General features: G+C 54.2%; 1 protein-coding gene across 1 annotated transcript; it reads left to right on the top strand.

The window, feature by feature from the left end:
• Positions 1 to 3: 3 nt before the first annotated feature.
• On the top strand, positions 4 to 23,126 carry LOC137359596 (filamin-A-like; the record flags this gene model as incomplete). The annotated part of the gene is given in 29 exon segments (XM_068025425.1): positions 4 to 406; positions 409 to 447; positions 869 to 1,042; positions 3,088 to 3,250; positions 3,777 to 3,937; positions 4,034 to 4,201; positions 5,100 to 5,223; positions 5,514 to 5,670; positions 6,285 to 6,474; positions 6,735 to 6,758; positions 9,699 to 9,946; positions 10,400 to 10,469; positions 11,045 to 11,057; positions 11,059 to 11,144; positions 12,137 to 12,277; positions 12,526 to 12,654; positions 12,744 to 12,917; positions 13,328 to 13,489; positions 14,406 to 14,609; positions 14,828 to 14,980; positions 16,145 to 16,267; positions 16,563 to 16,829; positions 17,060 to 17,197; positions 17,481 to 17,596; positions 18,528 to 18,660; positions 19,204 to 19,380; positions 19,509 to 19,727; positions 21,618 to 21,821; positions 22,296 to 23,126. Coding segments are annotated over 29 exon segments (4,548 nt in total), but the record flags the coding sequence as incomplete, so codon positions are not given.
• Positions 23,127 to 23,532: the final 406 nt, after the last annotated feature.

The following is a 23,532-nucleotide window of genomic DNA, read 5'->3' as shown; positions in this document are numbered from 1 at the left end:
TGGACCTGCTCGGTTTCCTACCTGCCCACCGAGCCTGGCGACTACCTGATCAACATCCTCTTTGCTGAGTCCCACATCCCCAGCTCTCCGTTCAAGGCCTGCATCGAGGCCTCCTTCGACCCGTCCAAGGTGAAGGCCTCGGGGCCCGGCCTGGAGCGGGGCCGTGTGGGCGAGTCCGGCAACTTTGTGGTGGACTGTGCCAACGCGGGCACGGCCGAGCTGACCATCGAGATCATCTCCGACTCCGGCGCGCCGGCGGAGGTCCGTATCCAGGACAACGGCGACGGCACCTACACCATCACCTACATCCCGCTCTACCCCGGCACCTACACCATCACCATCAAGTACGGCGGGCAGCCCGTGCCGAACTTCCCCGCCAAGCTCCAGGTGGAGCCGGCGGTCGACACCTCGGGGTCAAAGTCTACGGCCCCGGGGTCGAAGGTCGAGGTGAGCCTCCCGTTGGGAACCAGCCAAACCAACGGTGGTTCTCTGCTTCTTTTTGGTTCTTGCTGTGCCCTTCCTGTGCGTCTTGTTTCTCTTCCACTTTTTTTGTGGTGGGGGGGCGGGGGGAGATATTCGGGAAAACAAAATTCCGCACTTACCTCAGCCTCCTCCAACTCTTAGATCTTCTAGTACCAGCCTGGGGCCCTCAGCTCTGGAATTCCCTCCCTCAATCTCTCCACCTCTCTCTCTCTCTCTCTCTCTCTCTCTCTCTCTCTCTCTCTCTCTCTCTCTCCCTCTCTCTCTCTCTCTCTCTCTCTCTCTCTCTCTCTCTCTCTCTCTCTCTCTCTCCCTCTCTCCCTCTCTCCTCATCACCGAGGAGCAGAATAACTGAGTTTTCCTGTCTTTCTTACCCCCCGCCCCCCAGGCGTTTTTCGCGAAGCCACCACTGAGTTCAGCGTGGATGCTTGCAATCTGACCAGCACTGGCGGCAACCACATCAAAACCCGGATTACCAACCCCTCGGGCACCCTCACCAACGCGGTGATCCAGGACAAGGGCGACGGAACCTACAAGGTCGAGTACACCCCCTTCGAAGAAGGTAGGCATCTATAGTTTTTTTTTTGTGCCTTGCGTCTTTGTCCCCCTCTTTCTCGTCTTCTGCACCTGGGCCTCCCTCCTCCTAGGCCTGTCCCTGACTTCGGGGAAGGTTCAGGGCTCGGCCTTGTGCGGGTAGGCCCTCGGGAAGTGGGTGAGCGGTTGCCATTTTTGGGGGGCACCGGGTAAGGGGTCTCTTTTTCCCAAGACTTCCAAGCATGAAATCCGTCTAAGCAGGAGTTGAGCGGTGCTGGGTGGGTGCTGAATATCCCTCCAACAGGAGCCTTTGATGAATTGCCAGTACGGTTTAACCTCCAGTTGCCTCGGGCATTTGTTCCAACCTCGAGCACTCTCTTGGCAAGGCCGCTACAGAGTGTGTTCACGTGAAAACTTGTCTAAACCAGAACGCTTGGAATTAATTCAAATGCTTCGCATAGCTTGTGCTGGGGTCTGTCGAGGTTTGAAGCCTTGCCCTTCTGGGATACCTAGAGATCTGGTCCTGCTTTTTTTCTTTCCTCCCACGCCCACCAAAGAACGAGCACAGTCGCGGGCTATTTGACTGCAGGGGCGTCACAGCCCGTCCCAATTTTTTTTTCGTCCCAGGAGCTGCCTTCCAGCACCGATCAGGTGACCCTTGCTCGGCCCCGTTGCCGATGTGCTGTTCGAACAGCGCGTGCTCCCTGCTGGTGTTTCTGCTCCACTCGAGCCTCCTCCTGCCCCCCCCCCCCCCCCCCCCCGCCTCCATCTCCCTCCACCCCTCGTGTGTTTATCCAGCTTCCCCTTCAATACACCAATACTATTCACCTCAACCACTCCCTGTGGGAGCGAGTTCCACATTCTCACCACTCTCTCTGGGGAAAGGAGTTTCTCCTGAATTCCCCATTTAGATTTATTAGTGACTGTCTCATATTGATGGCCCCCTAATTCTGGTCTCTTTTTTTTTTTTTTTCTCCCCCCACAAGTGGGAAACATCTTGTCTACGTCCACCCGATTGAAACCCCCTTCATCATTTTAAAGACTTCGATCGGGTCACCCCTCCCCAGCCTTCTCTCTTCTACAGACTGTTCAACTTTTCCTGATAGTTATCACCTCTCAGTTTTGGGATCATCCTTGTAAATCTCTTCACCTTTTTCCAGTGCCTCCATATCCTTTTTTATAATGTGGAGACCGGAACTGTACACTGTTGCTCCCAGTGTGGTCTAACCAAGGTATATAGAGACCAGAACTGTGCACAGTGCTCCCAGTGTGGTCTAACCAAGGTATATGGGAGACTGGAACTGTGCACAGTGCTCCCAGTGTGGTCTAACCAAGGTATATGGAGACTGAACTGTGCACAGTGCTCCCAGTGTGGTCTAACCAAGGTGTATGGAGACCGAACTGTGCACAGTGCTCCCAGTGTGGTCTAACCAAGGTATATAGAGACCGAACTGTGCACAGTGCTCCCAGTGTGGTCTAACCAAGGTATATGGAGACTGGACCTGTGCACAGTGCTCCCAGTGTGGTCTAACCAAGGTATATGGAGACTGGACCTGTGCACAGTGCTCCCAGTGTGGTCTAACCAAGGTGTATGGAGACCGGAACTGTGCACAGTGCTCCCAGTGTGGTCTAACCAAGGTATATAGAGACCGGAAACTGTGCACAGTGCTCCCAGTGTGGTCTAACCAAGGTATATGGAGACTGGACCTGTGCACAGTGCTCCCAGTGTGGTCTAACCAAGGTATATGGAGACTGGACCTGTGCACCGTGCTCCCAGTGTGGTCTAACCAAGGTATATGGAGACTGGACCTGTGCACAGTGCTCCCAGTGTGGTCTAACCAAGGGATATGGAGACTGGAACTGTACACAGTGCTCCCAGTGTGGTCTAACCAAGGTATATGGAGACTGGACCTGTGCACAGTGCTCCCAGTATGGTCTAACAATGTTATGATACAAGTTTAACATAACCTCTCTGCCTTTCAGTTTCATTTTAGCTGAAAATGAGCCCCATTGCTCATTTTATTGATCGTCTATTTTTTCTTTCCCCCCCCCCCCCCCACCCTGTTCCGCTAGGGGTGCATGCCATTGATGTAGCCTACGATGACTCGCCAGTCCCCAACAGTCCCTTCCGAGTGCCGGTCACTGAGGGATGTGACTCGAGCAGGGTTCGGGCCTTCGGGCCAGGCCTGGACGGAGGCATCACCAACAAACCAAACAAGTTCACCGTGGAAACCAGGTAGGCTGGCCTACTGTTTTTTATTTTCCTATCATGCTCCTTTTAAAGACTACCTCTTAGGCCAAGCTTTGGGTCACCTGTCCTAATTGTCGTCTCGTGACTCGGTGTTGAATCTTGGGGCGTTTTTTTTTAAAGTACTAGGTTAAAGGCGCAACAAGGCAAAGCCGCCCTGTCCGAGGGAACCATCTGTCTGGTTGAGGCGTTAAAGATTCCACAGAAGGAGGGCCGGAGCAGGAGTTCTCCTCCCCCACCCCCGGTGACTGGGTCGTTCTGGTGTTGCGTTTTATTTTTGTTTTGTGGGGAGCTTGCTGTGTGCAAATTGGTTGCCGCATGCGTCCCGCGTTAACGGTCTCTGTTACAAAGTACTTCCTTGGCCTAACGTGCTCTTTATTTTCACGTCCCTGGGGGCGTTACTATGGAAACGGGGCCTTGCGGCGCTCGAGGCCTTGGATTTTTGCGGAGGGGCACGGGGCCTATGTTTTGTGACACCCTCCTTCAATCCCTCTCTCCTCTATTCCTTAAAAAGGAACGCTGGGACGGGAGGCCTGGGCCTTGCCGTCGAAGGGCCCTCCGAGGCGAAGATTACCTGCAAGGACAACAAAGATGGCAGCTGCTTGGTGGAGTATGTCCCCTATGAGCCTGGCACCTACGACGTGATCATCACCTACGGAGGCCAACAGATACGAGGTAACGGCGCGGTCACGCTCTCTCTGCATCGGCCTCGCATTGAAGGCAGGAAATCTTTGATTTGAGGAATAACTTTTTTTTTCCCTTCCTTTTCAGGGAGCCCGTTCAAAGTCCCCGTCAGTGACACTGTCGACCCCACGAAGGTCAAGTGTGTGGGGCAGGGCTTGGGGACCAACGTTCGTGCCAACGTCCCCCAGTCTTTCAACGTGGACACCAGCAAGGCTGGGGCAGCTCCTTTGAACGTCAGCGTTGTGGGGCCTAAAGGTGAGGCTGCAAGCTGAAATGATCCGCACGTCACCCCAGGCAATTATATCCGTGTGTCCGACGCTTTGGACCGCTTGGCCCTTCCCTCAGTCTTCCTCCCATGAGGCTTTGCTTTTTCTCCCTGGCCAAGCTGAATGCTGCCTGCGTGGTCCTTGGGATAGTAGAAACTCATGGTCTCTTTCTGTTTTTTTTTTTTGCTCCAGCTTATTTTGTACTCCTCTCAAAGGAGGAGAGGGGCGAGAGGTTTAGGGAGGGAATTCCAGAGCTTAGGGCCCTAGGCAGCTGAAGGCACGGCCGCCAATGGTGGAGCTATGGAATCGGGGGTGGGGTGCTCAAGAGGTCGGAATTGGTGCAGCTCTGAGATCTCCGAGGGTTGTAGGGGCCTGGAGGAGGCCGCAGAGATGCGGAGGGGTAGCAAGGCCACGGAGGGACTGGAGAATGAGGATGAGAATTTTAAAGTCAAGATGTTGCCCGGCGGGGAGCCAGTGTAGCTCGGTGAGCGCAGTGGGCGATGGGAGAACGGGACGTGGCGTGAGCCGAGACATGGGCAGCAGCGTTTTGATGACCTCAAGTTTACTGAGTAGCAGCATGTGGGAGACCAGCCAGGGGCGCGTTGGAATGGTGAAGAGGAGAGATGGGGAGTTTGCCCCTCAACCGACATCACTTTCAAAGCGGGTGATTTGGGTCGTGATCACATTGCTGTTTGTGGGTTCTTTAAACCCTTCGACCTTGGTGTGCTGAGCCTTTTGGATTCTCCCACCCAGCTTGAGCTGACGGTGCAGGCTTGTAATCCCCGCAGGTTTCGAAACGGTCGTTAGTTGCTTGCCCCACCTCCTGGGATTTTGTACGCAGGACAACATAACCCTCTTTTAACCCCGCTGCCCCTCTCTCTCTCTAGGAGTTGTAGAGCCTGTAGAAGTTATTGACAATCCCGACCGGACGAAAACTGTCAACTATGTGCCAACACGTGAGGGACCTTACACTGTCTCTGTTCATTATGCTGATCAGGAGATCCCACGCAGGTATGTGCATGCAGGGGCATTGAAATGTTATGGGTTTTGAGAGACTGGCCAGGACTCTGAAATCCTAGTGAATGTGGGAGCCGAACGCTTTTTTTTTTGTGTAGCTGAAGACATGGCTGCCAGTGGTGGAGTGATGGAAGTCTGGGGATGCTCGTGGCTGGGGCGCAGAGATGTCGGAGGGGCTGGAGGGGATGGCGAGGAGGCGCGAACATGGAGGGCTTTGCAAACGCGGATGGGCACGCACACATGACACGGGTGCCATTGGCTGAATTTCTCGTTTCCTCTTCCAGTCCCTTCAAGGTGAAGGTGTTGCCCACCCATGACGCTAGCAAGGTGAAGGCCAGTGGCCCAGGCCTCAACACGACGGGGGTGCCAGCCAGCCTGCCCGTGGAGTTCACCATTGATGCCAAGGATGCTGGCGAGGGACTGTTGGCAGTGCAGATCACGGTGAGCCCATCTCTCCACTGAAATTCCTCTGACCCGCTTTTAGTCCAGAACTTTTTTTTTTTTTCATTTCTATAGCAACCCCCGCGCCCCCCTTCAGCGATTCGGTCAATGAATGACCCATTGGAAGTGCAGCACAGAAAGATCCCGCAAACAACCGTCTACGCGGCACAAGTCGGTAGTGTGATTGAATATTCTCCGCTTGCTTGGATGGGGCGCGGCTCCGACAACACTCGAGCGGCTCGGCCACCATCCAGGGCGAAGCAGCCCGCTCGGTTGGCACCCCGCCCGCCATCTTCAACATTCACTCCCTCCGCCAGCGCCTCGGGGCAATTGGGGATGGGCAACACATGCTGGCCTAGCAGTGACTCGGCACTCCCTCGGTCCTGGAGCTGGGAGGGTGTCGGGCCTGGTTTATGGGCCTCGAGTCTCCAGAGTGTGGGATCAAAAAGTGGCGAGAGGACACTTGTGTATCACTTCCTTTTTTTTTTGAGTGAGGGAAGCACTGTAGGGGAGGTGTGCCCTTCCGGGAGTGGGGAGAACTGGGATGCGAGTAGCTTTCCACTCATTGGTCTCCTGACCGTCCTCAAACCCGTCTTTAATCGTCCAACCCGCAGGACCCCGAGGGGAAACCAAAGGCGGCGAACATTCGCGACAATCACGATGGGACCTACACGGTGTCTTACAACCCAGCCGTCACTGGCCGCTACACCATCCTCATTAAATATGGCGGAGACGAGATCCCGTATTCTCCCTACCGCGTCCGAGCCCTGCCGACCGGAGACGCCAGCAAATGCACGGTGACAGGTGAGTTCCCACCCACCCTTTTTGTTTTTGTTTGCCCTGTTGATTTTTCCATGACCACAATTTACCATGCCAATAAATCCACCCACCCCCTTCCCCACACCTTCCACCATTCCCACATCTTCTATACATATACCACCCGCTGCACACTCTTTTTTTTATCTTTCATGTTTTTAAATGCTTAATTCTTTTTTGCATTTGTCGATCACAATTTCCTTTGTATCTCACTTGACCTTTCCTTGCTCTCTGCCCTTTCACCTCAGTGTCAATCGGAGGTCACGGGTTAGGTAAGCCGCTTGCTTGTATCGCCTGTTTAAAGTTTTATTCTTCCCCCCTCCCCTTCCCTTCCTTAACCCCTCCTTTTTTTTTTGTTTTGAAATACATATTTTTTTTTAAAAGTACGTTTAATTTTGAGCGTGTGCTGATCACAGCAGTGTATTGCTGATTCTTGGCTGGTTGCTAAGCAACCGTCCTCCATGTTTGTTCGGCCATTTTGTTTTTTTCTCCCCTCCTTGGTCTCTTCAAAAAAATTTGCGGGTAAATTATCAATTGGTTGACGAACATACTGTGAACAGCATTGGCCCAATCCCAGAAGGTCGTGCCAATGTCCGTTGTCAATTATTTGGGGAAAAATTCTATTCTTCAAGGACCCAAGCTTCAGTTTCCAGTGCAGCCAGAACTGGGACTGTCCCTCTTTTTTTTATAAAGGGTTTAAAGTGTGTCATTGGGTGTGTTGTCGGGTTTAATTTTCTGCACCCTGCTCCCAGCCCACGAACTATAAAGATTTTTTTTTTTTTAAAAAGGGGTCATGTTGCCACCAACAGGTCCTGAATAGTTGGTCAATGCCATTGAGTGCCAGGTTGCCCAATGGTCATCTGCTTAAATGGCCCCTCAGTTGCCCGAACTTTGGGTGGGGGGGGTGGGGTTAAGGGTAGGGGGGTTTTCCACAAAAAAAAATAACGTCAAGGACTCTGTTGGTGACTCCTCTTGGTGGAAAATAGAAGGGTCAAGTGGGTTCATCTCTCTCTCTCTCTCTCTCCAGCCCCTCCTACGGTTGAACAGCTCCGTCATTTGAGGACGGAGGGGCTTGATGGGAGTTTGACCTGCGTGCACTCTGGCTCTACAGGCCTCTGCTCCAGTCGCAGTTGTTTCTGAGAAAGCAGGCCCACTGTTCAACCTGGGGCGGTGGGAGGGGTGGCGTTAGGCCGTAATGTGGACATGGGTGGCCGCCCAAGTCGAGGTCTATTTTAATACGTCAGTAATCCCCCAAATCTCCATTCCCCCCCACCACCCCCCTCAACGAAACTTGACACGGACACTGGTGTGGCCCCCCTTGTGTGTTTTTTTTTTTTAAAGTCCGTCTCGGACTGTGCTGGTTGGAGGTGACTGCAGAACCGCTTTTATCCATATACGTGCGTCTCTGGCCTTCAGATTCTCCCAACACCTGGGAACACCACTGCCATATTGGGCGCTGGGGGTAAAAAAAAAAATACTTGGAGCCCTTCCTCCTCCTTTTACCCCCCCCCCCCCCCCCCCCCAAAATTCGTAACCGGGTTGTGTCTTGGCATCTGTTTGATTTTTGTAGGGGAGCGAGGGAGAGGCCAGCCATTGGCTGTGAGGTTTGAGGCTTCCTGTCACGTCCTGTTGAGGGTTTGTTGGCTTGCAGGTGTCTCATGCTTTTTTTTTGTTTGGGAGTGCTGGCACCTCTCTCGTGCCAACTTTTGAGGGCAGGATGGGTCGGCTTGGCCATTTCCGTTGCTCCTTCCCCACCCCCCCCCCCCCCCTTACAGGACGAAATTCCAAGCTTCTAGATCCTTAAGCGCATCCCGTGGTGTTTCCAAGTGGTTGCTGTTTGGAGTGTCCCCTTGACTTTTTTTTTTTCCCCACCCCACCCCCCCCCCCCCTGCCTGCTGCTATTGGCTGTGAGCTACTCTTAACTGTGCTTGCCACCCCACAAGATGGAATGCTGCGATTGGTGGGTCTCCTTTTGTTGGCCATGCCACTGGCTTTGCTTGCTGATTGGATGCTTGAGTAGAGACTAGTATTTGTGATCTCGGTACGCAGGAGGGATATGGGGGGGTGGGGAGTGGTACATTCCAGTTAAGGTGGGTCAACTATTTTTTTTTTAAGGTGGGGAGGCTCCCTCACTAAACTGAGGATAAGTAATTTGGGGAACGTCTTGGCTAGAATTGGCCTTTTGGGCCCTCTTTTTTTTTTTTTGTGGGGGGACAAAATATTGCCTGAGATCCCAGGGTGGTGGGCAAAATGAGCTGAATGGCCTCTGGTCTTTACTGAGGTGGGGGGGGGGGGAGGGTCACCTGACAACTCATTGAGCTCCCTTCACCTTCATGGCTAGTGTCCACATGCACAGTTGCTTGCACACCCGTGGCTAAGTTCCCCTTTTAATCTTCAAAAAGGAATTGAGGGATGTCTCCCTTGCCCGCATGTGCGCGCGGGCAACCCAACTTGTTTTCCGTGTCTCGATCGCCCGAATGGGCCAAAAATGCTTTGGCGGGTGTCCGTGGGCTAGAGACGGGCAGTGGTCTCTGACCTTTTTTTTTTCTCCCCCTTTTGTTTTGACTATTTTTGGGAGGGCAACGCCCAGAGAACTGAAAATAGTCGCTGTTTGGTCTCGCTCAAATCCCCTGCCTACCGAGATTGGAGTTGTAAACCGTCGCGCGAAGTCGTTTTGTGTGTTATGTTTCTCAAATCTCTGACGGGAGGGGCTGGCTCAGTGTGATATCCTGGGGCCGGGGGGGTGGGGAGGCAGAACCAAAGTGCCCCCTGACATTGGCATCGAGGGAGCCACTGATCCGTAAAATTGGCGGGGCGTTGGGCGGGGTTTGTGTAGAAAGCTCGATGAGAACCGTCCCCAGATTGGATGAGCGTTCTCCAGTAGGCCTCGGAAGTAGCCATTTTGCTTTATCAATGTCCGTCTTGAACTGTCGATTGAGGCGATCGGGGGAGAATTTTTTTCCCCAAGATGTATATAAAGAGAACTTTTGAGGTAAATATTTGAATCTCCACAATCCAATTATGACCTTTTAATGGCTTGGGGTTGACCAAAGCTTGGCAGGAAGTGACATCACTGAACCAGTCTTGTGTAGAAAATGGCACTTTTTTTTAATAGGCCAAGGGGTCATTATTTTAAAAACTTGCTCTTTTCCTGCCTCTTTTTTTTTTTTCCCTCTTTTTTTTTGTTCCTTTTTGGGGGAAAAAAAACTCAGGCGCGGGCATTGGGCCGACCATTCAGATTGGAGAGGAGACGGTCATCACAGTCGATGCGAAGGCTGCAGGGAAGGGCAAGGTCACCTGTACGGTGTGCACCCCCGACGGCAGCGAGGTGGATGTGGACGTGGTGGAGAATGAGGATGGTACCTTCGACATCTTCTACACGGCCCCGCAGCCCGGCAAATATGTCATCTGCGTGCGTTTTGGGGGAGAGCACATTCCCAACAGCCCCTTCCAGGTCACGGTGAGTGGCCCCCTTGTGGAGACGGCGGCGGCGGGTTGGGAGATGGGCGGGAGTAGACTGAAGGCTCCCGCGGCATTGGTTATCCGGAATGGTCAAGGGTGTGCCAGTTGGCGATGCCAGTTTCCTCCTCCTCCTGCCCATTTTTGGGTAGAGGGAGGCCAGAGTGTTGGCTCGTTGGGCGGAGAGCCCCGCGGACGCTCGTTTGGGCTCCTGCCGTTTTAATGGAATGGGCGTGTCGCGATAGGGTGGCGAGGGGTTGCCTGGGTCAATGTGTTTCCGCAGGGTCGAGGGGAGGTCAGGGGGTGGGAGAAGAGGACGAAGGGCGTCTCTCGACGAGACGTGTCGGGTACCGTTGTGGGCGTGGCGGGGGGGGGGGTGGTGTTGATGGAACAGAATGGCTTTGCCCGTCTACAGGCTGCTCTCTAACATCTGCTTTGCCCTCCCTCTCACCAGGCGACGGAAGGAGATCTGATTGCCCCAGCAGCAGATGCCCCAGCAGCGGATGGCGCCCAACTACGGCTGGGTACCTCATTTTTCATCGTTCTGTTGTCTTGGCGACTGATCGGGGGGTGGGGGGATTGTGGGTAGAATGTTCATGGGCCTGGTCAAGCCACCGCCTAGAATTTTGTTGCCAGTCGCCGTGGTGTTTTGTGAGCGGCCCTTCACTTGTTGAGTGCCGCAACTGGCTGGAGGGGCTGAATGGCCTCCATTCCTGTGGTGGGGGGGGGGCGTTCGTATTATCTATTGTATGTGCTGTGCACCAATAGCTGGAGGTTTGGTGAGGCTACCCCATTGTTTATGGTGTTGTTTCTCTTTCCAGATACAACCGAGCTCTCTGTTTTTGGGGGCCATAATTTCGACTGGGCAATTACTCACTTTTCTTGTTTTGATTGACAACTTTTGCTCCTAGGAGGGGTTGGTGGGAGCCAATTCTGCCTGCCCCCCCCCCCCCCCGCCCCACCAGTCTTGGGGGCAACCAGGGAGGGGTTGGTTGCTGGGAGATATGAGGTGCACATACCGATCAGGTGAATGAATGGGATTACCACTCACTCTTGGTTCAAACTTGACACCTTTTTTTGCCCTGCCCCCACCCCACAGGCTACAGACCGCCCTCTTGGTGTGAATGGAATGGATGCTGCTGACCTTCGACCTTTCGACCTGGTGATTCCTTTCACCCTCAAGAAGGGGGAGATAACAGGTAAAGGCGGGGGGTTGGGGTAGGAAGCGTTTCCGTTCTTTGCCCCGCCTTGCGGGCTGCCCCCCCCCCCCCCCCTCCCCCAGGGGTTTGGTTGCCTTGGCATTGGGTGGAGGGAGGGGTGGTTGGTTGAGAGGCGTCCACCTTGTTCGAAGGGAGGGTGTGGCTCAGGGCCTTCACTTGACCAAGCAGACCTCCCCTGGCTTGAGAATTCCCCCTCCCTTCTGTCTCTGGGAGCCAGGTTGGGAATTTTTGCCCAGAGAAAGGAGCAGTTTGAGGAGCTCACGAGGCCTGACTCAGAAGGGCAGTTGAGCCCAGCCCTTGTTGGTTTAGGACTGGGCCTGTGCGTAGGACAGCAGGCCTCCTTGTCCAAAACAGGCCATGAGTGGCCCAAGTGTGATTTTTGACTCTCTGCTTTTGTACTCAATGCCTCTATTTATGAAGCCCAAGATCCCATATACCTTACTAATCACTCTCTCAATAAGTCCTGCCACCTTCAAAGATCGATGCACATGCACCCCCAGGTCCTTTTTTTGCCGATTGTTAAATTCTTCAATCTTTGGCAGGGAGCCTGTTTTCCGCCCCCCCCCCCCCCCCCCCCGTGTCCCATAATTCCCTGCTCTCCGGTCCTGCATGGACTCTATGCCAGAGCAGTCCGAGGCCCCTCCTGGCCAAGAATTCCAAAGATTCGCAAGCTTCCGTCACGCTATTAGTTGGAGGTGAAGAGGGGAAACGCAGGGCGTTCCAATACTTTTGCATTAGATGTGAGTCTGGAAGGCTAAGAGTCTCCTCGAAAGAGGAGGGGGCTGGTGATGGTCCTTTTAAGTTTGTGTTGAGCTTTTGGAACCACTGTAGGAGGCAGGGGATAGAGAGATCGGAGTGGGACCTTGAGTGTTTTTTTGAGGGGATGGGCGCGGGGTGGTTCCATTGGCCCCTCTTAACCACTTAAAGAAAGAAAAAACGGGGGAGGGTGATAATCGCTCTTCGTGTTCCAGGTGAGGTCATTATGCCATCTGGGAAGGATGCCAAGCCGGATATCGTGGACAACAAGGATGGCACCGTGACCGTCAAGTTTGCCCCCACGGAAAAGGGCCTGCACACGATGGGCATCAAGTACGACGGCAACCACATTCCAGGTGAGGCCTTCCGGGGTGCGGGTCAGCTGGGAGCTGACTGGTGGCGGGCGCCGTGGCCGGAACGGCCGTGAGTTCCGATCCCACGCCAGGGGCGCCAGCCTGGCATCGTAGGCCGGGCGACCCGAGGGAAAGTACTTCCGAGGCTGCGAAGCATTCTGGGATGGCCCAAGGTCGCCGAAGAGATGCAAGTTGTTTTTTTTGTTTCGTTGGCCAATTTATTGACGTTTTTTTCCTTTAACGATTGGCAGGGAGCCCTCTGCAATTCTACGTAGACTTTGTAAACAGTGGTCACGTCAATGCCTACGGTCCTGGCCTCATCCATGGGGTGGTAAACAAGCCTGCGGTTTTCACCGTGGACACAAAGGATGCTGGGGAAGGTGAGGCCTTGTGTGTTGTCTTGATGCTGCCACCATTTGCCATCGAGTTTTCATTTTTTTTTTTAATCGTCTCTTGACGTCCTCCCCAGGTGGCTTGGCCCTAGCAATCGAAGGCCCGTCCAAGGCGGACATCAGCTGCACCGACAACAAGGACGGGACCTGCACTGTCTCCTATCTGCCCGTGCTGCCGGGGGACTACAACATCCTGGTGAAATACAACGACAAACACATCCCGGGCAGCCCGTTCGTATCCAAAATCACAGGTAGGACGGTTGCCGCAGTAACACGGGGCCCTCAAAAGAAAAAAACAGAAGCCTCTGGCCTACTGCGTGTCGGTGCCAACTTGAGCCCTCGGGCCCGCTCGACTTTGCTAATTTAAGGCCTCAAAGGTCTCGGGTCGCCTCCCTTCAAAGCCGTTCGCTTTTTGCGTTCAATACAAGAGCCTCCTCCACTTCCGTCCAGTGGGCTTTCTGTGCAGTTCCTCCGAGTTGTCCACTCGGCTGCCTGTCGGTGGCCTTAGCGAGTTCCCCACATGGCGACCGCTTACGGACCGCGGATCCTTTGGCGGAAATATTTTTTGCGGGTGCAGGCCCGATGGGCACGTAGCACGCTGACTTCTGAGCCCTTGTCTCTTGTTTTCTGCCCCCCCCCCTTGTGCCCGATCCTCGACCAGGCGATGACTCGATGAGGATGTCTCAGCTGAAGGTGGGCTCCTCGACCGACATCCCCCTGGACGTCAGTGAGACTGACCTCAGCCAACTCGTTGCTACGGTGATCGCCCCCTCTGGCCAGGAGGAGTCCTGCCTGCTGAAGAGGCTTCGTGATGGAAATATCGGTAAGATATGGTGTCGAGTGCCATTTTCATCCCCCCTCTTTTTATCCCCCCCCTGTAGGTTGGGGGTGTAGCGTGTGTGACTTCACAGTCTGGTCCAGTGAGTGTCCGTGCACTGATGAGGCACAGCAAGCTCCCATGATGCCTCGCGCGGTCAAAAATAGTCTTGACTCTCTGCCATGGTGCCACCCACCTGGGCAACCACCGCAAATTTTGATGGGATGGGGCTATACTTTTTTTTTTTTTGCCAACCTAACCATTTTTCTTTATCGCCCGTTCCCGCCCCCCCCGGCACGCAACCCGTCCCGTTTCTTCCATCAGGGCCTACAAAGCAGGCTTCAAGGGTGGCGAGAATGGGCGATGGGCTGGGAGGGCCTCAATCAGTGGACTCCTCAATGGGTTGTTGAGTGGATTATCCAGCTGGAGATTTTGCGGGGAGAGTGAACCTGCCTTGGCCGGTGTTCCGAACGCTTCTGGGTATTGCGGAGGTTAAGCTACCCTTTCTGACGAGAGGAGAGGCCGGCCGAAGACTGGCAAGTCAGTCGGGGATCGGGGGAGGGTGGCTGTGGGCGAGAAGGAAGGAGGTTTTGGGAGGGCCGGGTGGTGGGGGTGGGAAGGAATGAAAGTTGGTTTGAGGGGAAACTAGATTGGCTAGAGCGGGCAAGAATTTTTCACGCCAATTTTGGATGGCGGAGGAAGGAGCATGAAAGTGGGAGTTGAATGACATTTCCGTGCCAATTTTAGGGGTGGGATTGAGGCGCAAGTGGAGTTGAGGCCTAAATGACGGGCAGGCTTCTTGAGCCTAGAGCGGCCATTTTGGACTGTTGCTGCTCCTTTTGCTTCGCTGCCGGGAGTGGGACTCCAGAGGGTGACTGCACGATTCTTGGGTCAATTTGTGTGTGGCATGTTGTCGTTGCAGGAATCTCCTTCGTCCCCAAGGAGATTGGGGAGCACGTGGTCAACATAAAGAAAAATGGCCATCACATCGCCAACAGCCCCATCACGGTCATGATTAACCAGTCCGAGGTGGGCGATGCCAGCCGGGTGCGGGTGACCGGCCCCGGCCTCAAGGAGGCCCACACCTTCGAGCCCGCCGACTTTACCATCGACACGCGCGAAGCGGGTACGTCGGGGAGAAGTGGGAGGGGGGGGGTCTGCCTCGCCGCATGTGTGACTGTCCGCAACAATTCCCGGTGGTCACCCACCTTCGGGATGCGTGTCTTCGCTCTCGCTCGCGTCCTTTCGCAGCCCGAGGGAAGCCGTTCGGCCTTCAGGGCGGTGATCTTGAGTCCCGTACTACTAGGTTCCTCCCCTGCCCAACTCTCTCTTGTCTGTTGCTAGGTTACGGAGGCCTGGGACTGTCCATCGAAGGCCCGAGCAAGGTGGATATCAGCACGGAGGAGTTGGAGAACGGAAGTTGCAAAGTGACATATTGTGCCACTGAACCTGGCAACTATATCATCAATATCAAGTTCGCAGATCAGCATGTACCAGGTATAACTGCAGTCCGCCCACAACCAGTAACATTCGATTTCATTCTCCGGATGTGGGCGTCGCTGGCCAGGCCGGCATTTATCGCCCAAACCCTAATTGCCCCTTGAGAAGGTGGTGGTGAGCTGCCTTCTTGAACCGCTGCAGTCCGTGTGGGGTAGGTACACCCACAGGGCTGTTAGGGAGGGAGTTCCAGGATTTTGACCCAGCGACAGTGAAGGAACGGCCGATATAGTTCCACGTCAAGATGGTGTGTGACTTGGAGGGGAACTTGCAGGTGGTGGTGTTCCCATGCGTCTGCTGCCCTTGTCCTTCTAGGTGGTAGAGGTGGCAGGTTTGGAAGGTGCTGTCTAAGGAGCCTTGGTGCATTGCTGCAGTGCATCTTGTAGATGGTACACACTGCTGCCACTGTGCGTCGGTGGTGGAGGGAGTGAATGTTTGTAGATGGGATGCCAATCAAGCGGGCTGCTTTGTCCTGGATGGTGTCGAGCTTCTTGTGTTGTTGGAGCTGCACCCATCCAGGCAAGTGGAGAGTATTCCATCACACTCCTGACTTGTGCCTTGTAGATGGTGGACAGGCTTTGGGGAGTCAGGAGGTGAGTTACTCGCTGCAGGATTCCCAGCCTCTGACCTGCTCTTGTAGCCACGGTATTTATACGGCTGGTCCAGTTCAGTTTCTGGTCAATGGTAACCCCCAGGATGTTGATAGTGGGGGATTCAGCGATGTTAATGCTGTTGAATATCAAGGGGAGATGGTTAGATTCTCTCTTGTTGGAGATGGTCATTGCCTGGCACTTGTGTGGCACGAATGTTACTTGCCACTTATCAGCCCAAGCCTGGATATTGTCCAGGTCTTGCTGCATTTCTACACGGACTGCTTCAGTATCTGAGGAGGCGCGAATGGTGCTGAACATTGTGCAATCATCAGCGAACATCTCCACTTCTGACCTTATGATTGAAGGAAGGTCATTGATGAAGCAGTTGAAGATGGTCGGGCCGAGGACACTACCCTGAGGAACTCCTGCAGTGATGTCCTGGTGGGGAGATGATGGGCCACCTAGTGCAAAGGGTTGTGGTTCTTGGAGGCCATTGTCCAGCATAGTGAACATCTCTGTGGCTCTTTGTTTTAATCAATGCCCCAAGCCAATCGTTTTGCTGTGTCCACAGGAAGTCCTTTCACAGTGAAGGTGACTGGAGAGGGGCGCATAAAGGAGAGCATCACCCGTCGGAGGAGAGCTGCTTCAGTGGCCAATGTTGGCAGTCAGTGCGACCTCAGCCTCAAAATTCCAGGTAAATGGGAATATTTTCACGGGGCAAGTCACCCGTCGTTGGGATTGTGGGCTGGGGAGGGGAGGGCATCTGCTTGCAAGGCTCTGGGCACCTTCAATGTGTTGCGCCCAATAAAATGCCGTCACCGTCGCGTGCGGCCTACATCTTGACCGTTTTTTTGTTTATAGGCCTCTGGTCTAGACGCTCCCCCGTTTGAGCTTCGTTTTTGGTCCAGTTGATGTCTGCCCTCTTTCTTTTGGGAGGATAGTTTTGAGGACTGATAAACGGTCAACTTTTTCTCTCTCTCTCTCCTCAGAAATAAATGTCCGGGACATGACCGCCCAGGTGACAAGTCCCTCTGGCAAGACCCACGACGCGGAGATCATGGAGGGTGACCAGAACACCTTCTGCATCCGCTTTGTGCCCTCCGAGACGGGCATCCACACCGTCAGCGTTAAGCACCTGGGTCAGCATGTGCCCGGGAGCCCCTTCCAGTTCACAGTGGGCCCCCTGGGAGAAGGAGGAGCCCATAAAGTGCGGGCTGGAGGCCCTGGTTTGGAGCGGGCCGAGGCCGGAGTACCAGGTAGGTCGGCCATTTTGGATCTTGACGGGGTGAAATTTCTTCACTGGGGAGTGGCAGGGATCTCGGGAATTCTCTACCCCAGAGAGAATGTGGTCCGGCCAGAATGTGAATCCTACCCTGGTTCTCGCATTCAGATGGGACTGACTTATCTTTTTGTCTCATCTTGCTCCTCTCTCTCGCCTCTGTCTGTTTGTCTGTGTGTCTCACTCTTACTCTCTCTCGCTCCCTAGCTGAGTTCAGCATCTGGACCCGTGAGGCTGGCGCCGGTGGCCTCTCGATAGCAGTCGAGGGTCCCAGCAAAGCTGAAATTGCCTTTGAAGATCGCAAGGACGGTTCCTGCGGCGTCTCCTACATTGTCCAGGAGCCCGGTGAGTTGCCTTGGCGGAGCCACTGACTGGGCAAGGGGTGGCGGCGTGCTCTGTTGCGCCCCTGGCACGGCCAGGGGTGCCCGCGGTGTCCATCGCACGTGTCCCGACTGGCGGGAGCGGAGCAGGGTTTGGGGAGCTCGGCCTCGTGCGGCCAGCCCCTCTTCTGCCCGCCCCACCCGGGCGATTTGTGGGTCAGTGGGGGTTAAAGGTCACTGCATAGTCTCGGTTCCATATTACGAGGAGCCTCTTTTTGATATTTCTCTGTCTCTCTTTCTCTCTCCAGGTGACTACGAAGTGTCAATCAAGTTCAATGATGACCACATTCCTGACAGCCCCTTCATCGTTCCCGTGGCCTCCCCCTCGGATGACGCCCGCCGTCTTACTGTTACTAGCCTTCAGGTGAGGCACCGGGAAAAACAGCCCAAGCTTTGAGTACCCTTCGGTCAGGCCGGCACGCGACAGGCTTGGCCAGTGGTCCACCAGTGGGGTCAGGGGTTGTCAGAGGTTGTTGGCCTGCCAGGGGACGAGACGAGCCAATGGCAATCTCCCGGCGCCACTGGTGCGACCACACGGCTGACCTTGCCAGCGAGGCCGAACACTTGCCTGCTCAACCGACCAGGGATACTCATGTTTTTCTCGAGTCTCTTTTAAAGGCTCTTAACAGGGCCCAGCGTTTTTATATGGTACCTTTTGCTCTTGGAGAGGTTAAAGGTCAAAGAGGGAGACGTGTTTGTGTGTGTGGGGGATGGTTGTGTCTTGCTGCACTGGAGGTGGTCAACCGGTAGCCATCTTGGAGGTGGGGGTCAGGGGCCAAAGGGCATTGGTGTGGTGATGTCACGTGAAAGCCTCCAAACGCATGCCAACCATCAACCTCCCTCTTTAACTCTTAACTGTCTTTTTTTTTTAATGCAGGTAAGGTTCTGGTTGGTGGCGGGGGGGGGGGGGGGGCGGGCATTGGGTGGGCATGACCCCGCATGTTTTGCCAGGCCTGGGGCACTCGAGGTGACGGCCCGTCGAAAGCCGGGGTGGATTGTCCGGAATGTTCTGAGGGCTGAGGGGGTCAGCTAGGCACCCACATGGCGCAAGGATGTCCCACAATGCCCTGGGTCTTTGACCTTCAACGGAGCTGCCTCTGTGCTTCCCAACCAAGGGCCTGTTGACATACTGCGGCCTACTGGTTTGAACTGTGCCCCGGGTGGGCTGGCTGCTTCTCAAATCTGACCGATCTCGGCCAGGTTCGACCTTGAGACGCTAGAGGCCGAGGCTTCCCGTGGGGCCCATCCCGGTCAGCCATTTTCCTTTGATGTTCAATGCTGTTTTCTGATTCTAGGAGACAGGGTTAAAGGTCAACCATCCAGCATCCTTTGCACTCAGCTTGAATGGCGCAAAGGGGGTGATTGATGCCAAGGTCCACAGTCCCTCGGGAGCACTGGAAGAGTGTTGCGTGTCCGAGATTGATGAAGGTATTCTGCACGTCGGCTATGTTGAATTTAAACTGAGTGAGGCTCCCTCTACACAGTCCCCCATCAAACACTCCCAGGACAGGTACAGCACGGGGGTTAGATACAGAGTAAAGCTCCCTCTACACTGTTTCCCCCATCAAACACTCCCCAGGACAGGTACAGCACGGGGGTTAGATACAGAGTAAAGCTCCCTCTACACTGTCCCCATCAAACACTCCCAGGACAGGTACAGCACGGGGGTTAGATACAGAGTAAAGCTCCCTCTACACTGTCCCCATCAAACACTCCCAGGACATGTACAGCATGGGGGGGGTTAGATACAGAGTAAAGCTCCCTCTACATTGTCCCCCATCAAACACTCCCAGGACAGGTACAGCACGGGGGTTAGATACAGAGTAAAGCTCGACATTTGAACCCAGGTGTTGTTGCCCTGAGGGGCGGGAGTTTGATTCACTGAACAGCCGCCTCCTGTACTCGACTCCCCACCCCAACGTCTCCTCAATATCCCAGCCGGTGACACGTTCTCCTCCATTCCCTTCGCAGATAAGTACGCGGTCCGTTTCATCCCGCGCGAGAACGGGATCTACCTAATCGATGTCAAGTTTAATGGCGCCCACATTCCCGGGAGCCCTTTCAAAGTCCGGGTGGGAGAGCCCGGACAGACTGGCGATCCGGGAATGGTGTCTGCATCTGGAGCTGGACTCGAGGGAGGCATCACCGGTAAGAATCTTTCCCTCTTCAGCCGCGGTGCCTCTCCCGGGTTGACCCGGGACCGCCTTGGGGAGGCCTCGCCACGATTATTTTTTTTAAAAACTCTTTTCTTTCCCGCTCCATCTCTCAATTTCTAGGAGTTCCAGCCGAATTTATCATCAACACTATGAAAGCCGGGCCTGGGGCCTTGGCGGTCACGATTGACGGCCCTTCGAAAGTCAAAATGGACTGTCTAGAATGTTCCGAGGGCTACAAGGTCACCTACACGCCCATGGCGCCAGGGATCTACCTGATCTCCATCAAATATGGAGGACCGTATCATATTGTGGGCAGTCCCTTCAAAGCCAAAGTTACCGGTAAGTCAATGGCCAATGTTCTTGAGTTGTCTCTTCGACTTGCATTTATATAGCGCCTTTCACTTGGCTTGAAAATGTCCCAAAGAACACCAATCAGATTTGACCCCCCCCCCCCCCGCCCGGCCGCATAAGGGGACGGGCATCCCAAAAGCTCGGTCAAAGAGGTCGGTTTTAGAGGAGAGAGAGAGAGGCGGAAAAGTTGAGGGAGGGAATTCCGGCAGCTGAAGGCACAGCCTGCCGATCGTGGAGCGATGGGTATCTGGATGCTCGAGGCCGGAATTGAAGGAGTGCAGAGATCTGAGGGTTGTAGGAGGGGGAAGTGAGGACATGGAGGGATTTAAGTGGGGCAGGGCAGACCCATCAGAGATGGTAGCACAGTGGTATACAGTTGGGAGGGCGTTTTCCTGGGGGGAGTCAACACCGGAAGACGTCCGGTCAAAACTGAAGTCTGTGGGAATTGGGGAAAACTCCCTCCTGGTTGGGGTTGTGCCCAGCGCAAAGGAAGATGGTTGTGGTTGTTGAAGGTCAATCATCTGAGCTCCAGGACATCACTGCAGGAGTTCCTCAGGGTAGTGTCCTCGGCCCGACCATCTTCAGCTGCTTCATCAATGACCTTCCTTCAATCATAAGGTCAGAAGTGGGGATGTTCGCTGATGATTGCACAATGTTCGGCACCATTCGCGACTCCTCAGATACTGAAGCAGTCCATGTAGAAATGCAGCAAGACCTGGACAATATCCAGGCTTGGGCTGATAAGTGGCAAGTAACATTCGTGCCACACAAGTGCCAGGCAATGACCATCTCCAACAAGAGAGAATCTAACCATCTCCCCTTGACATTCAATGGCATTACCATCGCTGAATCCCCCACCAACATCCTGGGGGGTTACCATTGACCAGAAACTGAACTGGAGTAGCCATATAAATACTGTGGCTACAAGAGCAGGTCAGAGGCTAGGAATCCTGTGGAGAGTAACTCACCTCCTGACTCCCCAAAGCCTGTCCACCATCTACAAGGCACAAGTCAGGAGTGTGATGGAATACTCTCAACTTGCCTGGATGGGTGCAGCTCCAACAACACAAGAAGCTCGACACCATCCAGGACAAAGCAGCCCGCTTAATTGGCACCCCATCCACAAACATTCACTCCCTCCACCACTGACGCACAGTGGCAGCAGTGTGTACCATCTACAAGATGCACTGCAGCAACTCACCAAGGCTCCTTCGACAGCACCTTCCAAACCCACAGCCTCTACCAACTAGAAGGACAAGGGCAGCAGATACATGGGAACACCGCCACCTGCAAGTTCCCCTCCAAGTCACACACCATCCTGACTTGGAACTATATCGGCCGTTCCTTCACTGTCGCTGGGTCAAAATCCTGGAACTCCCTCCCTAACAGCACTGTGGGTGTACCTACCCCACACGGACTGCAGCGGTTCAAGAAGGCAGCTCACCCCACCTTCTCAAGGGCAATTCGGGATGGGCGATAAATGCTGACCTGGCCAGTGACGCCCACATCCCATGAAAGTTGGGGGGGTGGGGTAGGGGAGAGAAATATTAGTAATATCCAGCTATTGGTTCTATGGGATTCAGGGAATTGGGATTCTGTTTATTCAAGTGGGAAGGGGTGGAAATCCAGTCGATGGGCACTCAGACGCACATGGGTTTTGGCAAAGTGGGATATAACGTCGGGGGATGTCCTTTTTTTATCCTGCTCTCTCATGATCCTCTTGGCTTCGTGTGGTCTAGTCACGGGGGTGTCTTTACCCAGAATCCAACTGTTGAAGCTGCCACTTGTGTTCAAAGGGGTTCTGTGTCTGAATCGACCAAGTTTGTGCTGCTTTCTTTGACCAATCTTCATCTCTCTCTCTTTTCTTCTCCCCCCCAGGTCAGCATCTCGTCAGTAGTCACAGCCTCCACGAGACCTCCTCGGTCCTGGTCGACACAGTCTGCAAGTCGGCTACCTCGGCCCCTCAGAGTGCCGGGCCGAAGCCTAGCTCCGACAGCAGCAAGGTGGTTGCTAAGGGCCTCGGCCTCAACAAGGCCTACGTCGGCCAGAAAAACTCCTTCACGGTGGACTGCGGTAAAGCAGGTGAGGTGGGGTCCGGTGGTGTGGGAGGGTGGGGGGGGGGGGATGACGGTTGGCGTGAGACTGACTCCTTCTGAGGCGTCCTGTCGACGAGGGGCCATGTTACCTTTTAAACCGGTGTCCCTCTGGATACTGACCCTCGAAACCCTTCCTGATTTTCAACGCTTCGATTAAATTTCCCCTTAACCGTCTCTGCTCTGAGGAGAGCGATCCCAGCTTCTCCACGGAACTGACGTCCCTCGTCCCTGGAAGCATTATGGTCAATCTCCCTCCGCACCCTCCATCTTGACATCCACCTGAAAGCCCGGGGCCCAGAATTGGACTCGATACTCTAGTTGAGGCCAAACTGGTCTGTGTTTTTTTTTATATAAAGATCTGACTTTCGGAAGGATGTTGGGGTCCTTGAGGGCGCAATGGATGGGATGGGCCGAATGGTCTCCTGTGCTGTTTTCTGACCATCTTTCTGTTGCTTTGCAGGTTCGAACATGTTACTCGTGGGCGTCCACGGACCCAAGGTGCCCTGTGAGGAGGTGGTGGTGAAGCATTTGGGGAGCAAACTGTACAATGTCTCTTATATCCTGAAGGAGAAGGGCAGTTACATCCTCGTGGTCAAGTGGGGGGACGACCATATCCCCGGCAGCCCCTTCCAAGTCTCCGTCCCCTGAACTGACACTAATTTCTTTCCCCTCGGCCCATAAAGCCATTTGCCCCAATGTCTCTCCCATTTGCTACCGGGGGTGGGGGGGAAATTTATTACAGAATTTACAAAAGGGCTTCACGCTCCATTTGAGCTAACGCGCACTTGACTGATTTCAGTTTTTTTTGTTGCGGTGTCTTTCCCCCCCCCCCCCCCCCCCCCCCCACCCTGTGGAGACTTTCCTCGGGATTCGTGTTCATGATGCAGCAAAGCTGTCCCGGGATGAGAGAGGGTAGGTGACCAAAAGATTGTCGGCTCCCGATTTTCCTCTTGAAATGTTAGCTCCCTTGGGCTATAATGTGACAAGTCAACATGCCGGACTTCCCTATGTCTGTCTCTGTCTCTGTCTCTCTCCCTTTCCCCACCCCTCTTTAAATAACAGCTTGGCATCGCAGCTCTGCAGTGTTTGGGGGCAGTGAACCTGTTAGAAAGTTGGTGATATTTATGGATACTAAATGTGCTGCTCTGTTATCCAATTTACCTTGCCACTAAAGGCAGTCACTCGCTCAATGATCTTTTTATATCTCTCTCTCTCTCTCTCTCTCTCTCTCGTGCACAAGAAGGTATTGCATTGGAGGTTTGCCAATTAAAAAGTTCTCTATTGTACAATACAGCAGCTGGACTTGTTGTCTTTTGTTTTTTGCGTACGTGGCAGTCGGTACCGGTGTCCAACCCAGTCCTGACTGTGTGCACGCTATTGTTGGAATCATGTAGGTTTTTCCCGGTGGGGGGAGGGGGGGGGGGGGGGTCGTGCTCAAGGGCGAGGTGGCTATTTGACTGCAGCAGGCACTTGCTCCGACTGCTGTTTGTTTTCCCCCTGCGGGGGTGAGTGACGTTGTTCTCTGAGGGAGTCGAGTGCAACTTTAGAATAAATCTCCCTCTACACTGTCCCCATCAAACGCTCCCAGGACAGGTACAGCACTGGGGTTAGATACAGAGTAAAGCTCCCTCTACACTGTTTCCCCCATCCAACACTCCCAGTAATTTAAGCAGTGAAGGTTTTCTTTGGTTTCTGGC

Source organism: Heterodontus francisci, unplaced genomic scaffold, assembly GCF_036365525.1.
Source record: "Heterodontus francisci isolate sHetFra1 unplaced genomic scaffold, sHetFra1.hap1 HAP1_SCAFFOLD_2155, whole genome shotgun sequence".
Lineage (NCBI taxonomy): Eukaryota > Metazoa > Chordata > Chondrichthyes > Heterodontiformes > Heterodontidae > Heterodontus > Heterodontus francisci.
Note: the sequence above shows the minus strand (reverse complement) of the source record. Positions and strands in the feature narration are given on the sequence as shown.